The sequence below is a fragment of the Olea europaea genome, chromosome 15 (genome assembly GCF_002742605.1).
Source record: "Olea europaea var. sylvestris chromosome 15, O_europaea_v1, whole genome shotgun sequence".
NCBI lineage: Eukaryota > Viridiplantae > Streptophyta > Magnoliopsida > Lamiales > Oleaceae > Olea > Olea europaea.
The window spans coordinates 27328377-27344569 of record NC_036251.1 but is presented as its reverse complement, the minus strand read 5'-3'; the positions used below and the strand labels follow the sequence as shown (position 1 = coordinate 27344569).

Here is a 16193-nt window from a genome sequence, read left to right as displayed (position 1 = left end):
GACCATAGACCATTTTACCAAAAATTATTGCTTACTAGGATTTTAAGCAAATTCCCCATTTTCATAACAAGTATATTTTTGATTGCAATTATCTTAGCCTTTTCACGAGGAATTTCTTTCAAATCTTTACACACAGTCACTCTTGGCTCAACCATCTAAGCGATTATTGAGAATAAGCTTTCTGAACTTCTCCATGTTTTGTGCAAATTACCGTGTTCTGTTACAAAGTGTTCATGCACGTGAAAAACTCTACCTTCTATTACTTCCTCAGTATTCGTATAGAGTACCATCAAGTGCTGCATAATCCACATTACTCAACAAGCCAACTACGAAATAACGGTCTGCACTTCTGGTACTTCAATTAGTTAATCAGTCTTAACTAGAAAACAAGAGGAGTGGCACAAGCTACTATTTTTACTAGCAAGGCTCCTTGCACAATGCAAAACCTAGATTGCTCTATCAATTCATGTCATCCATTCAATAAATCAAACCATAAACAAGAACTGCACATCGTTCATCCTACCATGTGCCCACCTTCATGAAAGTGATGCTGTCAATTTAGCTTTCTCGTCTTCTAAAAGCTTCAACTCATTGCGCCAACCTTCTAATTTGGCTACCTTCTCCAACTGTTCCGGTTTCATATCTTTCTCCACAGTTTTCTGTTGCTGAGCTTCAGTAAGCCGAATCTATTATAAAAAATGCAGGATTTGAAAATCAGAGTTTGAGAGACTCCAAATTCAAGTGTTGATGCCAGGAAGCAAAAATTCATATAATGTGTTTGCATCCAATTGTGAGCCACAATAATCAGGTCAAATTTAATAATGCTAAAACCAGTTTGCCGATGCAAAATATTGTGATTTAGCCCCTGTTGGGTCCCAATTTTTTAAAACTTATTTTCAATCACACATTTTATGAGATCTACGACTTTTATCAACTTTTCAACCATACATTTCATAATTTTTTTTTATCAAAATCCACTAAAAATATGATTTTTAGCCAAACCAAACAGGGGCTTAATTTGGAGATGTGTTCTACAGCTACATGTTCTAGAAAAATAAGATCAGAATTCAAGGTACATCTGTCAGACAAAATAATGCGGCTGAATGAGGTCTTTTAACATTCTAATAGTCGTGCACATATATTACCTTCTTTTTCAGAGCTCGAATTTTTTTATCAATATCTTGAACCTGGTCCTCTGGAGTAGAACACACCGTTGAATTTGAAGGTGGTATGACTATAGGGGTACTTGCACTAAGTGAGAGTTCATTCATCTTGGATGCAACTGATTCCTCATTCTCTGGCACATCGTTTGAATCTTCAGCAGGAAACATATCACTGTTCTCCAATTCTTTACCCTTGTCAAGTGCAGCCTGCCACAAATCATGTTTACCCAAATCTACTTAGAGATGTACCTACTTAGAAGATGATTTTATCAGCATCACAAATCCAGCATGAGGTGCCCCACATTCAGGTCATAGTAGTGGAGTCTCTCAGGCTCTTTCTGGAACACAGATAACAAAGATCGATGTGGAGTATAGATATAAATACCATGAAAATGACGATAATATAATTTAAGTATCTGTCAGTTTGTCTCAAGGCCAAATTTCGATCTAATTTGCCTTCCAATGTAAAACTGACTGATTATTTCACAGTTGCATATATCTTTGACATGGGAATTGGGCTGGATAAACATAAATCTTCTGAGCTGAGAAGGTTTGTAATTGCTGCAATTGGCTACTTGATCTTCTGCCAATCACAGATTGACTGTCCATGAAAGAAGATTCAACATGACCTCTGTTTGTTTTTTATTCTTTCCTCATTAAAATGAAAAATATGACCGATATCTATTACATCAAGCCACCAAATTTGAATTTCTATCTCTTGTGTGGGTCTTATAACGGCTATATTTTTTATTCTCATTTTTACAAAAATGGGAAACAAACGCCCCCATGGTGTTTCAAAACAGTACTTAGACCAGGGTAGTACATGTTATCCCATTAAACTTCAATTTGATTTCTTATCTCTACGCATTTGAGAATATTTATATGAATCCATGAGGATTATATATGTTATATCTCATATTGATGTTTGCAAAAATACGTTTGAGAGATAAAATTGTCTCCTAGTCTTTTAGAAAGCACTTTGAGACCAATTATATTTTCTAGAACAATTGGAGTTCATTGCCATAGAGTAACTTGCTTGTTTTGAAGATCTTAGGTTGTCATTCAAGTTATATTCTATTAATAAAATTTTAAGAATTTAATTATGAAACACAAAAATTTGCCATATCACCAGAAACATTCTATGTTATCATTTTCATTTGTTTCTCTACTCTCTAGCAGTAGAGAAAACAAAGTGGATTTTTGGAAATTATTTTCTTAATGTTTATCTTGGGTAGCCAAACAAACCTGAGATTTTAAGTTTCTTTGATTTTGCTTTCCTTTTCCCTTGCATTCTACTTACCTTCAACTGAATCACAACATTTATTAGTCTATTATGATGGACTAAAAATTGCTTTATTGAAAAATAGTGCAACAAAGTTAAGGGACTGAAACCTAATAAAATGTTGTTGCATTGGTACATCCAAGCACAGAACGCATCAGTAAATGAAGAGCCATTAAGCAAACATTAATTTTGTCTTAGTGAATGAAAATATTTGGGGGACAAAAGATTCAAATAACCTCGATTAATTTCCACAGCAAGTAATGGACAAATCACAACCCCTCAAAATAAGCATCTATGTGTATACTGTTTTAGCCTTAATAATCAGAAGACCAAACTACCATTTATTTATGTGACACCCCTCCAAACCATTAGAAAGCTAGTATCTAACAACAGAACAAGATTCAAAACAACATAAAATTAGACAAGATAAGTTCATGACTTTCATGGCTTCGTTTTGTTATTGAACAGATGGNACAGAACAAGATTCAAAACAACATAAAATTAGACAAGATAAGTTCATGACTTTCATGGCTTCGTTTTGTTATTGAACAGATGGGTTTTCATATACATTCGATGAGTGGACTTCAAATTGGTGGATTTAAATCAAGCAACCACACAGATTCATCAGTGTAGACACACCTCATCCGAAATCTATTAATTCAAAAATCCTTTGCCAGATCATATCATTAACCAATCACAGGTTAAGAAATGGATTTGAAACTAAAAATTCGGAATCAACAGTGCATACTCGGATCCATTGTCCAAATAAAACATAACAATATTAAAGATGTTTTATTTCTTGATTCTCTCAAGCCACTAACTGTTAGAAATTTCTCAAATCTCATCTCTATTGTTCCGTTGGCATAAAGTTGCACCAGCAGTTCAACAAGTACGTGGTCAACATTGGTTTAATTTATACAGTACTTATCCATGTACTTCCAATTATTCATGTCATCTAAATTAAGTGGATTAAAAAGATCCATTCTTTATAGAATACTATATGATAGTACTAATTGACACTCCAGAAAAACAAGTAACCTACTAAAAATATCATTCAACAGAAAATTTGAGATAGAGAAAATGAAAATAAAAATAAAAAAATATATATATTAAATTAATTACCTGTTGACGTTTTTCTTTCTTTCTCTCATTCCTTTTAGCCGATTTGGACTTAGGTTTGGCTTCCAACGCCGCCGGATCATACCCGGGAGGCACCTCCTGCGTGGACTCGATTTCTTTCTTCCACTGTCACCACTCCACTCCCATCAATCAATAAACACAACAACCCAAACCACAAATTTACACACACACACATCACTATCTATCGGTAATTGCCATAACTTACAAGAGCGCCTTTGGATTGATAAATGGCGACTTCATCTTGAGGCGTATAACCCGCTCGAATTCGAATGGCCTTGCGGAAGGAACCGTCGGGGCGTCGGGTTGGGGCAAGGATTCTTTCCCCTTCTTTTAGGGTTTTGCCAAGTTCAGCTGCCAATTGCCTCACTTCCTCTTCTCCTCCATTTCTGCTCATCGCCCTTGGTATATTAGTATTGAATGTGTCCCCAAAATCTTGATGCAGGAGAGTTTAGTATTGGATTAGTAATTAATGTTAATTTGGAAGGACAACGGTTTTTTATGGAGGATGGATTAGCGAGTTAGTACTTACTAGTTTGCACTTTGCTAGCAACGTTATATGATCGGTTGGCTGCGGTGCGGGAGCTGAGAGTTTGGGCCGAATTAACTTGTCTAATGCGTCGTGTTTGGGTGTACTTACAAGTGTTTATAATAAGCCCTCGTTAGAGCTTCACCGTTTAAAATTTTATATTTTTCTAAACTGATTTTTTTACAACACATTCTTTCAATTAAATAATTTTATGCGTTTCGAATCACATTTTTCAAAAATTACTATTATGAAATATATTCTTCCAAAAAATGGGGCTAAAAAACAACTTTTAAACATTAAAAAAAAAAAATCCTTAAACTTGTTTTCAGACATACATTTCATAATTTGTTTATCAAACTCTACTAAAAATTTAATTTTTGCATACACTATACATAGCTTAATTTCTGTGATTAGTTGAAATTTTTTAGACGAATCCCATTCAATATTTTGGTCATTGTCACAAAATACGCAATTGACTCACTTCTTAACCTAAAAAATAAAAAAAGAAAGAAAGAAAAGGGGCTCATTTGATTGCAATTGTCAAGATATATCAGAATCCAGTAACCAAGAAATGATATTGTTACAATCGCATTCACATAGACCTCAGCAACAGAGGAATCATACAAGAGTAAACAAGGAATTTTGTACAAAACTAGAAACCATTTGCTTTCACCCTTTTACCTACACTTTAAAACTTGACAGTGTCTGCAGATTGTTTTTCCCTTTCTTGTTGCCAATGATATCTCTGTGTTTAGACCTCTGCATGAGATGATTTGAAAGAATTATCTGAGAGTCATTCCCTTTTACCCTCTTCGGTTTCTTCTTCAGGATCAGATGTCTCGCTGTCATCCTTCCTGTCTTGCTTTACTAAACAGATACCTTTCGGAGTTTCTCTACATAAGGATTCGGTTTCTTCATCATCGATCTCGTCTCCCTTGCCGTCAGAATATGCATAACTGGCAGGAGTTATTGTAAAATTGAGCAAAAATTGTTCCACAGAAAAAAAAAGGGAAAAATAAAAAATTCAGAGAGAGTGTTATTGTAAACCTACCGCTGGGAGCTTTGTGATGGAGCCCAGAGATAACAGATAACACAGAGCAAGGCAAATGCAAGAATGTCCCAGAAAGCAGTGATAATCCAGGCACTCTGCCACCTCTCATTGAATGGATCTGTTGCTTTAAAGTAAAGCTGCAATAATAAAAGTCACCAATTAATGGTTTCTTGTTCATAATGATTGTACAGGAGTTTCATGAAGTTCAGGAAAATAATATCTCTCTGATTATGAAATTGGGAATTTCTATCTAGACATGGCATGAGTCAATTGACAAACAAGATAGAGATGCAAGGAAACGACTTTTTATATTCAACTTGAAAAACGCAATCTCTGTGACCTTTTATGACACGACTATGCCTAACACAAAGAAAGACAGAGAACAAAAGGTACTGACGAGAGTGAGCTTTATACTAAGAAAACGAGGACATTCAGTTTCTCTTTCTTTTCTTTTCCCCGTTGTTTCTCCTAGGAGCTCCAAAATTAGAAAGAGCTACCTATATTCCCATAACTTACCATTAATTGAGAAACAAAAACTCATAATAGGGTGCATTAGCTCTCGTTCAACTACTTTTTCTTTGATATAAAATCCGGTACGGGACTGAAGGTTACACCAAAAATAATTTCTTAAAACTAGCAAGAAATTAATGGGTGAGAACATAGCAGTTCTTGAACTTGCATGGTAAAATGGTGGATCTGTCACTATATATTTCCATTTGCTTGATTTCACAAAACTTAATTATTTGCCTCATAATGTTGAGGAGATCCATCCATTTAGCAATGCCTTAGGGTGATGTGGCTTTATAAGGGCAAGGAGTCCAAACAAGGAAAGGCTTATGAAGGGTACCTAGGCACCCAGAAACAGGAAGGGTGTTAATTGGACAACCAAAAAAACCCATTATTTCTTGGAATACTGAAATACAATGCTACCAATAATTGCACTACCCAACCGATATGTGCTATCGGTGCCTTTCTAGCACATATTATTATCAGTACATAGCTTCGAAAGACACAATATTTTCGCGACAGTAATAGTTTACTCTTTTAAATGATGTAAAGCACTAACATTTCAGATGAATTTGAGGTCTAGATCCTAACTTTTAAATAGAGAAGAAATAAGAAAGGGGAGTTTTAAAAAGAATGTGTCCATCTATAATTTCCCCCCTTTATTAGATAGCTTTACTGCAAAAACAGAAAACACACATTTCCTGCATAAAACTACAGAACCTCTTAGGCAGATAAGGTTCTTTTCATTTTTAATTCCCAAGACAAACTCTATGCTGTAGTTATAATCGTGCAGATACTGATCACACTAAAGAAGCCCAGAAGATATTGAATAATGTACCCAAAAGAAAATATAAACTCGAAATATGTTTCTTCCATAGAGTATATACCTCATATCCTATCCACACAACCGATGCAACAACTGTAACTGCTAATGCATTTGAAAATTTTCTGTAAATATCCAATTTAATAGAACTCCTTTTAGCCTGAAAAAGAAAAAAAAATTGTTGTCAGAACATGCAATGCTGAGTACTGGATTAATCAGAGAAGGATTGAGAATTCATTGCTACATATCAGAGTGAAGGTAAATAGAAGTTCAAATAGAAAATGGGATGTATGGTACCTGTAGTTGCTCTAGTGTCTTCGAAAGAGAAGTGAAAATCCATGAGATCAAAAAGGCATCCAAAAATGCAACGGGAAGGACCAGAAACACTCTTGCTCGCCCTGCCATGTCATTTATGGTTCCCACATGCTCGGTGATGTTAAGCAGTTCTGATGCTACAAAATAAGTTATTCCAAGAAGCAGCACCTTTGTTGTAAGACCACCAAGGGTTGGACGGACAACACCATAGCCCATTGCAACAGAAAGAATAAGAAGGCGAAAAACAGTTCTTCTTATAGCTCCAATTGTCACAACCCAGGTGGTGATTCCCACTGGCCTTGTTCCGGTTTTGTTAAAGTATGTATAGTCAAGGTACCAGAAAGTCATCTCCAACAACCCAAGAGCAATAACGGAAGTAATGCAGTGCTGTAGTAGTAAAACATCATTCCAATGTCTCCCATATTGAAAGAACCAGATGAGGCTGAGGATAGCATACCCGATGGACATAAATATATAAAATTTCATCAGGGGGGCCATTCTACCAGGTAAATAGCCATCAGGATTTTTCCACACTGTCCTCCCCATCACCCTCATGCCCTTGAGTTTCTGATCACATGTGATAAAGAATAAGTTGTACATCCCAGTCCTTTTAATGTTAACTTCCTTATTCTTTTTCATATGGGTGGATAACATGTTACCTCTAAAATGAACATTCACAACAACTGGCCAGTTATTATCAGTTGGCGAAGATGTTCTGATGACTTCTCCTTGTTTGCAACCTTCCAGCTTGGCAAGATCAGAGGTGCAACAAATAGACCTCTGTCCACCATAGGCAGATCCGCCAATATTATCGTGGTCAGCAGCCTCAAATATTATAACTTGAACCAACCCACTGCTGTACGCCATATTTGGGTGCTGATCAGCAGCTTCTTTGCTCCTCCAAAATGTGATGTTTTCAAATCTAGATTAATTTGAACATTTCGCTAAATGTAACTAACAAGATATTGATGTCATATTGAATTGAAAATAAATCATAATTGCAGTGCTTTCATTTTCCTATCATGAACTAAAGAGAGAAAAGAAGATATTGCTCAGTTTTAGTATACTTGTTGGATACTGGTTGCTAGTCAGAAAAATAAGTACTTGTGAGCTTCCTATAAAGAAGCTGCGCATTTAAGAAAAATAAAAAATGTAATCCAATTGGAATGGATTCAACCTGAGGAGGCAAACCAATCCAAACTCCTAATATTTGATTTAATCAAAAAAAAAAAAAAAGGAACCCTATGCTTTAACAACACATGACCCTTGTATAACAATTATAAACCCCAATAATTCAACCTTCCTCCAAAAACTAATACCAATGCTTGATGAAATGGAAAATTCACGCACGAACCATTTATTAAGCACCAATTCATCTCAGACAGCCACCGACAGCCAGATTCAACTTTAGCTCACTATCACTGACCAGCCCATGTCAGTTTAGCTTCCTCAATTCCGAAACCTCAGTAATGACAACAAAGCGTGCGATTAAGGGAAAGAGAAAAATAAAAAAAACATTTCGTTTTCCCCTCCTCAATTTCCCCAACAACCAAATATAAAGATCGTCAAATTCGAATAATGCAGACATGTACGAGGCTAGATCTGATTAAATATTATTGCTAATTCATACATGCACGCGATAGAAATCAATAATTACCGAATGTAAGAGCGACCGGCATGGCTGCGGGGAGCGGCGACGCCTTCACTTCCGCCGGAGACCAAATAAGCAGTGCCGACTTCTCTGACTGGATCTCGATCGTAGATGTGAATTGAGGCTTCGGCTGATCTAAGAGCTGATATTAATAATACTACAGAAAATAGTGAGATTAAAATGGCGCATTGATTAAAAGTGCTGCTCGCGAAACCCATGGGGACGCGAGACAAACAGGAAATCCCTAATTTCTAGAGAGAGAAAGAGGTAGATCGGAGAATTTGGTGGAGGAAAGAGTGAGTGACAGACACTAAACTGGAAATCAAGCAACCGACAGGGATGATCTCGGCATGAGGAATATATTACCACGCGCCTATTAAACCGTTGGACCGTTAATCTGGTTCGAATTTATTATTTTGGGCTAAACCTTAAAAAAATAAAATTGATGTTAAAAATCGTTAAAAAAAAAAAGATTTCGTATGTAAACAATTTAAGTTGTGCTACAGTTACAAACATGGTTTACAAATTATGTTAACAAAATAACATTCACGCCAATCATTTCAAAAACAAATTTTTAATTATTTGAAATCAATAATCTGGATTTTGCCAACACATCTTTTGTTAACCAACTTTGTAAGGAAACTTTGTACAAGTAGAATTATTGATACAATTTTGAGAGAAAAAATATTCCCCGATTGAATTACAGGGAAAATGCGCTCAAGTTTGGGGGGAAATGCTAGATTTGTATAAAGCTAGTCTTGTTTGAGCTCCCTTTTTTTAACCAAAAAAAAAAAAAAGTTTTTTAATAGTGGATTCTGGGAGAAATTGCAATTACAAAAATAGAAAATACGATAAAATTGAGAGAAAATGTGAAGAAATGGAGAAGTCAAAAGACCTTTAAGTATTTTACTGAAAACTAAAGCCTCGTATGTATAGATAATATTGGGGCTGTAATGAATACGATAAACATAATAACTAGGGCTATATAATTATAATGGTCATTAAACAATAAACATATAATTTACAATTTCTCATGGTATAACACGTTACAAAATATGTCTCGGTAAAATTTATTAAGAAAATTCAATGGAACCAAACTTGAGCCAAGAAAAAAGAGTATAATTACTCCACCAAATTTCAATAAATGAAAATTATTGTATCGAGACATCCATGTTTTGTATATTAATGTCTTCAATATCACAATTCTTGTTAAGTATGTTTCTAATTAACTTGTTATAGCCTCCAAGAAATACCATCTTCGTATAAGATATTCATTTAGTCTTGTTTGACTTTAACCAGTATGATAATTCATTGAAAAATAGATTTTGTTGTTATTTTCTTGGAGTCGTACATATGTTTGAATGTGTCAAGCTTCTTTATAAGGTTTTGGTAATTTTTGAAATTCCGAAATGTATGAAGGTTTGTCAATTGGAATATTTAAAAAAATCAGCCGATTTTTTTTTTTTTTTCCAAATTTTTTATCAGTTCTTCCTTGAAAAAAATTAAACTATTATAGTTATACAGTAATTTTGGTGAAATTATATGTTTAACGTTTCGCTTGATTTTGCTTCTGTATTGAATAAAGTTGTTTATCCTGATAAGTGCAAAGTTGATAGTAATTGTTGAGAAAATTAAAGTAAACTTAAATTATTTCAATTTTTTCTTCCACGCCCCTTTTGCGTGTATGACGAATTCATCTTCAATATTGTACATTTTAATTTTGACATTTGACAATTTTGGTGTCTAACAACTTCTTTGAAAAATTAAGAAAAAAGTCTTTCTGTCAGAAAAATGGATGACAGAGGTTTTGACCTCCTCTCACAACGTTGGCGCCACATGATTAAACAATTGAGAGGAAAAAGTGGCCCCACCCCTTAATGTGAGGGGTCAGTCAGAGCCTCCATCACTCTTTTTTTGATTAAGGAGCTGAGTCGAAAAATTAAAATTAACAGAGATAACTAATTGATATTTTATTTGAAAGCAGTACAAACATTACAGGCTCTAATAATATCTAAGCCGCATCAATGGCTATCCTCAATCCCTTATTGCAATGTCCGGGAAAACTGCAAATGAAGTAATTTTGTCCCTTGACAAGCTTAATATGATCTTCTCCACTGTGGTACACTTTGGCGCCGAAAGGAGCGGTGCAATTGCAATATCCATTCTCGTCTACCACCACTACATTGTGATATTCCGGTTTATAATTAAACACTGCATACATATTCAAACACTCGCAAATGTTAGTCGATCTTTCATAGGCCATTTTCGATTTAAAAAAATGACCAAATCAAGGCGTAGACACTCGAGCTAGACCTGTGTCCAAATCCTAGGATCCCCTCAGTCCTTTGTATCGTGGGCCTCATGGTCGAGCTAGGCCACTCATGAGCTCACTCTTTTTTTCTATTTTTTTAAGTAACAAAATGGTAAAAGAAAAATGAACAATTTTTTAAGAAATTAATAAAACAAGTCCAAAACTGAGGGAAAATTAATCGGCTCTTGGGCTTGTACTCACGAGCTCCAATAAGCCGGCTCATGAAAAAAGAATATATGTATATATGAGATTGGCTCAATCCATGGCTCATCTCAAAACGAGATTGAATTGCCTATGAATCAAGCGAGGATGAACCGAACCAGCAAACGTGCCTTGACCCATTTGCGACCGATATATGGATACAAAATTATGAAAGTATAATACCAAATTTAAAATAAGTTTATACCAAGTACATCGTCTGCTTTGAAATTCTTGCCATTTTCCCAGCCAGCTACATTGAAGGTCCAACCTGTAGCGTCCCCAACTTTATAGGTTGCTGCATTAGCCGTGTTGTTCAGGACCAACATACCCAACACCATTGTAATACCACAAATGGCAATGCTTTTCTTTTCCAACATTTTCAAAGGATTCTTTTTGTTAATACTAAAATGAAAAAAGGTTTTTCTTTTTCTCTTTTAAATGTATGAAATACTAAGACTTAAAATTGATGTCTTTAAATAGTTTCTCATTGATTGCTGTTACGCTCATATATTTGACTTAAATTTTGGTGATCTTAAATCAGTATTTAGATTATCCTGTATAAGATTTGAAAATTTGCACTATCTAGTATATCATATTATGCCCACGAATATTGAAAATCTTTAATTATGTGTGTATTCGAGCATGAATTACTTCGATTGTCGTAATCCTAAAAGGGAATTTGGTTAAATTATGTCGAAATCTATAGGAGATCTTTAATTATATATTATTCAAGCATGGATTACATGGATTGTTGTTGTCTTGAATGAAATTAGATAATCTACTATAACTATTTGATGAAATTATATCTACATATACTTGAGATTTTTAATTATGTTTTGACTATGGATTAAATAAATTGTTATAATCTTGAATGAAATTAGATAATCTATCATAACTATTTCAACAAATTATGTTTACATTAATCTGAGATTTTTAACTGTGTGATTTGAGCATGGATTACAGACTAATGTTGCCTTGAAGGAGACTTGATAATCTACATTATCTATTTGACCCTTGTTTGACCTTCATTATTTCTAAAATATATTTTTCTCTCTATTTTTTCAATTATATATTATTCAATATAATAATTGTTGACCTCGAGAATTGGACTCTCCACGTGACCAACGGATAGCTACTCCACGTAATCCTTCCTGCGTAAAACAACGTACGGTTAGAAGTACACGGACGGAACCAGCGGTGGTGGCAGCGGCCGCATACACTCTGACGGTCAAGTTAGCGTTGGGCGATCGGAACAGTACTCAAGTTATGCAAGAAAGTAGGGAGGATAATATATATTACTTAGTATGGAGAGCTAAGTAATGAGTTTCATTACATTTGTCTCTTGCCAAATCTTGGGTATTTATAGGGGTAGAGCACCGCTGGATGTGGGACACATGTGTGCATCTGACGATGTGAGGCATCCACTCATAGGCGTCAATCAGTCACGTCTAGAGTGAGCGGGTAATTAGTTCTTGTAAATTGAGTTGACATAAAGTTGATAAGTCACATCAACTAGACCTATGAAGACGTCACATCAATTGATCTTTGAAGGTAGAGAGGATCATAACAGATATCTTTGTGACAGTGGAGGCGGAGGGAGCTGTCAAGGGAGTGTCTCGGAGTGCTCAACGCTTTGGAGTTGAGAGACACTTCAGTTTCTTCAGTAGATCTACTCTTCACTTGCAGCGCGCCATGTTGAGGTCGTCACGAGCGGGCACCACTTCGGGCGAACATGTGGAATTTCAGGAAGTGGCTTGACTGTTTGTTCCGAAATGGTTCAAATAGGAGATAGACATGTGGGAGTGGTGTGACTGTTGTTCCGAAGTGGTTTAGTTTTAGGTATAACAGTGGTCTTCTAAGTTCATGCATGAATATTTATATCATGGGTGGACTTGCTTTCCCGATTGTCTATGTCGACCTTGGAATAAGTATTGTGGATTCAGATGAAGTGCTGATGTGAAAGGATGGAGTAAGCAGACGTGCCGAATAGCTGTTGGCTGAGGCGAAGTGATGACCGATGCGATGTGGGTAGGGCGTTCTCTTGGTTGCGCCGAAGCTTGTAAAGCAGGGTGAAGAGCTCATCTACCACCGTTGCGCTGACTCATAGGGGACGACACGTTGGGAGATGGCTAATGACTTATAAAGCTGAGGGGTCATGCAACCGAGGTGAAGGCGGCATAGGGGACTTCGCATCAGTGGCACCGAAACTTTTGAAGCTGGGTAAAGAGCTCATCTGTTACCTGTGCGCTGACCCACAGGGGACGACGCGTTGGGAAATGGCTAAAGTCTTGTAAAGCTGAAGGGTTGTACGATCGAGGTGGGGACCCACAGGGACTCCGCATCAGTGGCGTCGAAACTTTTAAAGTTGGGTGAAGAGCCCATTTGCTACTGGGGCGCTAACCCACAAGGGACGACGCATTGGGAGATGGCTAAAGCCTTGTAAAGCTTAGGAGAAAACGCACCATCCGAAACGATGACCCACAGGAATCTCCGCGTCAGGTGTGTCGAAGCCTATAAAGTTGACTGTCCTTGATCTGAAGCGTCTTATTATGACGTTAATCTATATGATAACTGTCACGTGTTTCCAAGGCGACAATTAGATGTGCTGCTTGTTCCCAGAAAAAGGGCTGCTACGACCACTTATTGCTGACGGCTGTTGTTGTTCGAGGTGACGCGCTTTATGCGTGCGTGATGGGCACAGTCGGGTCTTGGATGTTAATTAAATTTGGCATTTCATTTCAATGATCCAGATTTTTGATGAAATGAATGGCCCAGATTGACATCGTTTGAATTCAACGGTGGGGATCGTCTAAAGTTTCCTATAAAAGGAGGACTTGAGCGTTGTTAGAGGTTTTCACTTTTGCAAAATCAACCCCTCGACGCTCTCATAATTCTCTACGATTTTCGGAGACTTTCAAATGTTTTCCGACGGCATTCTCAGTTTCCAACGAGTGCAGAGGGCCATTTCTTATTTTCCAACTGTAGAAAACCCCAATCCATTCGTTTCAATAAGTATTTTTCTAGTTCTTCGCATTTTTTGAATTCTGAAGATGGCTTCTGATAGTAACGCTTCAGGGAGTGAGTTGGAGATAATAAGGGTTGACCAGCCAATATTGGCGACCTCCTCGAAATTGTCCAAGGCGATATTAGGGGGGAACATTTAGAGGCGACCTAATAGCCCATAGACATTTCCATACATTGGGGGGCGTCTGATTATCCTTCCAAACTTAAGCTTGTCGACCTTGATAGACTTAGGAAGGAGTATAGGATCCAGGACAGTGTGGACCTAATTTTGCCAGAGCCTGATGAGCGAACCTGTTACCCTAGGCTGGGCTACGTAGCTGTGAGCGAAGCGTTATTTAGGGATGGTCTTAGGTTGCCTATCCATCCCTTCTTTCGCTATGTTTTGAGGACCTATTGCCTGGCCCCGACCCAACTGAACCCCAACTCTTGGAGTCAAATGGTGGGGTCATGGATGTTATGGAAGGAGGCATCGTTTGGGGTAGAGATGCCGTTCTCAGCGTTTCAGACCTTATACATCACTAAGGTAGCGACGGGGGGTGATAGGACCACGGGGTGATACTACCTAACTTCATGGGGTTCCCACACTCTATTTGTGCTCGATTTACTGAGCTCCATCAAGGAATGGAAGAGCTCATGGTGCTGGGCCCCTGGGAGATGGGACACAATGGAGGGGGACCTCCTGACGCCTCTTACGGTCCCCATAAAGTATTCAACACTTAGTGAGTACTGGAGCCTTGTGATTTTTTGTGTTTCGCATTAGTTCGGAAGTTAACTATTTGTTATTCTTGCAGATACTCTTCCTCGGTACGAGCTTTCTACCGAGGAGTTTGATATAATCTGTATCGTTTATCAGCTTCCGCTGAAGAAGAGGTCCTATAACGAGCTTATCAGGAAAAACATCCACTTCGTTACGCATGAGCTGATGGCCTTCCAACGTAATTATCTGGAGTGTTCCAATTGTAAAGAATTTCTGACCTCCTTGCACATGCTAACCCATTTTGTTTTGCCGTAGATGATTTTAACAAGAAGAGGCCGGTGAAGCCCGACTTTAAAACAATCCAACGGATGATGGTCGAGGCAAGGGCGTTGAAGACCTCCTCCTCTGCCTATAAAAAGCAAATGGAGGACATAGTGGCTGCGAGTAAACAGCTCCAACCCACGATAGAGGAGGAGGAGGAGGAAGAGGATCCAGAGGCAGTTGTCCAAAGCAAGGGGAAGAGGGCTGCCAGTTCATCAAAGGGGCCTATAGTGGCGAGGGCTGCCCCGGTCCTCCGTCAAACAATAATTCCCACTAGATGGCCATAAGGGAGAGGACGGCGGCCCCTGTTGCCACTGCTGTGGCCCCGATCTACCCCCAGTTGCTGTCATTCCAGTTATACAAGTGTCGGGACAGCAGAGGAGGAAAAGGGCTCACCCGGAGAAGGAGGTGAACTTCCTAGGCATCAATAAAGAAGAGCCGGTGAGGGAGGTGTTGGAGGCCTTGCCTCCAGAGACGGCGGATGTTGCCCTGGTCCATAGCAAATATTGGACCGAGGAGTGGAAAGAGCATACAGCCTTCTACACTGTCGAAGATCTGGTAGCTACGAACAGTACTTGCGTTGCCCGGGCCTTGAGTACAAGTGTTCAACTTCAGGGCTTGGTTAAGTACCTCAATGTGAAGAGGGAGAATCTGGCCAAGCGTCTGGAGGAGGCAATGCACTACGGGGATGCAGTGCAGCGGCCCGAGAAAAGGCATCTAAGGTAGAGAAGGTGAGGCAGGAGGCGGAGGGCCGACTAGTAAGGGCCAATGAGGAGATGGAAAGGCTGAAGAAAGAGTTGTATGAGTGAAGTGCTAGGTGGCTGCTATGACGAGGAAGCTTGACCATGCCAACGAGCACCACCGACTGGCCACTGAGGCTCTGGAGGCCTCCAACAAGGAGAAAGCTGAGCTGAGGCAATGGGCGGAGCGCAGGCTGAGGAGATCGAGTCTCTGAAGGCCGAGGTGAAGGCAGCAAAGGAGTCACCAGTGCAGAATTTTATTGATCACTTCGAAGAACATCCACTGTATGACGACTTCGCCAACTTCTGGGCCTCGTGGAATGTCCAAACAATGTTGGATCACCTAAGGGAAGTCCACCCAACTCTGAATCTGACATCCTTGGAAGCAGAGTTCGGTGGGCCTACCTGAGGTCGACCCTACAGGGCCGTCGAGGAAGCTGC

General features: G+C 38.3%; 4 protein-coding genes across 5 annotated transcripts in view; all 4 read right to left on the bottom strand.

Annotated features, from left to right (window-relative positions):
• LOC111411489 (separase) overlaps nucleotides 1–155 on the bottom strand; it is an 18583-nt gene extending 18428 nt beyond the window's left edge. The window contains exon 1 of the mRNA XM_023042012.1: nucleotides 36–155. Within this exon, the coding sequence (XP_022897780.1) occupies nucleotides 36–155 (120 nt within the window). The remainder of the gene's footprint in view (nucleotides 1–35) is intronic.
• Nucleotides 156–284: 129 nt separating this feature from the next.
• Nucleotides 285–4223, bottom strand: LOC111410730 (partner of Y14 and mago-like). The gene is made up of 5 exons (XM_023041220.1): nucleotides 4115–4223; nucleotides 3791–4017; nucleotides 3568–3690; nucleotides 1146–1370; nucleotides 285–686 (listed from the first exon to the last, which is right to left on the bottom strand). Exons 2-5 carry the CDS (start codon nucleotides 3977–3979, stop codon nucleotides 537–539), a joined length of 687 nt encoding a protein of 228 aa, XP_022896988.1. The 5' UTR covers nucleotides 3980–4017; nucleotides 4115–4223; the 3' UTR covers nucleotides 285–536.
• Nucleotides 4224–4619: 396 nt separating this feature from the next.
• On the bottom strand, nucleotides 4620–8811 carry LOC111410729 (transmembrane protein 87A-like). 2 transcript variants are annotated; one of them, XM_023041218.1, is made up of 5 exons: nucleotides 8465–8811; nucleotides 6790–7729; nucleotides 6557–6652; nucleotides 5163–5299; nucleotides 4620–5067 (listed from the first exon to the last, which is right to left on the bottom strand). In XM_023041218.1, exons 1-5 carry the CDS (start codon nucleotides 8674–8676, stop codon nucleotides 4905–4907), a joined length of 1548 nt encoding a protein of 515 aa, XP_022896986.1. In that variant the 5' UTR covers nucleotides 8677–8811; the 3' UTR covers nucleotides 4620–4904. The 2 variants fall into 2 exon arrangements, with proteins under 2 accessions (XP_022896986.1, XP_022896987.1); XM_023041219.1 differs by having other exon boundaries at nucleotides 8162–8512.
• Nucleotides 8812–10469: 1658 nt separating this feature from the next.
• Nucleotides 10470–11308, bottom strand: LOC111411068 (basic blue protein-like). Its single transcript, XM_023041640.1, has 2 exons — nucleotides 11176–11308; nucleotides 10470–10669 (listed from the first exon to the last, which is right to left on the bottom strand). The coding sequence occupies exons 1-2, from the start codon at nucleotides 11306–11308 to the stop codon at nucleotides 10470–10472; spliced, it is 333 nt and encodes a 110-aa protein (XP_022897408.1).
• Between the last annotated feature and the right edge of the window lie 4885 nt (nucleotides 11309–16193).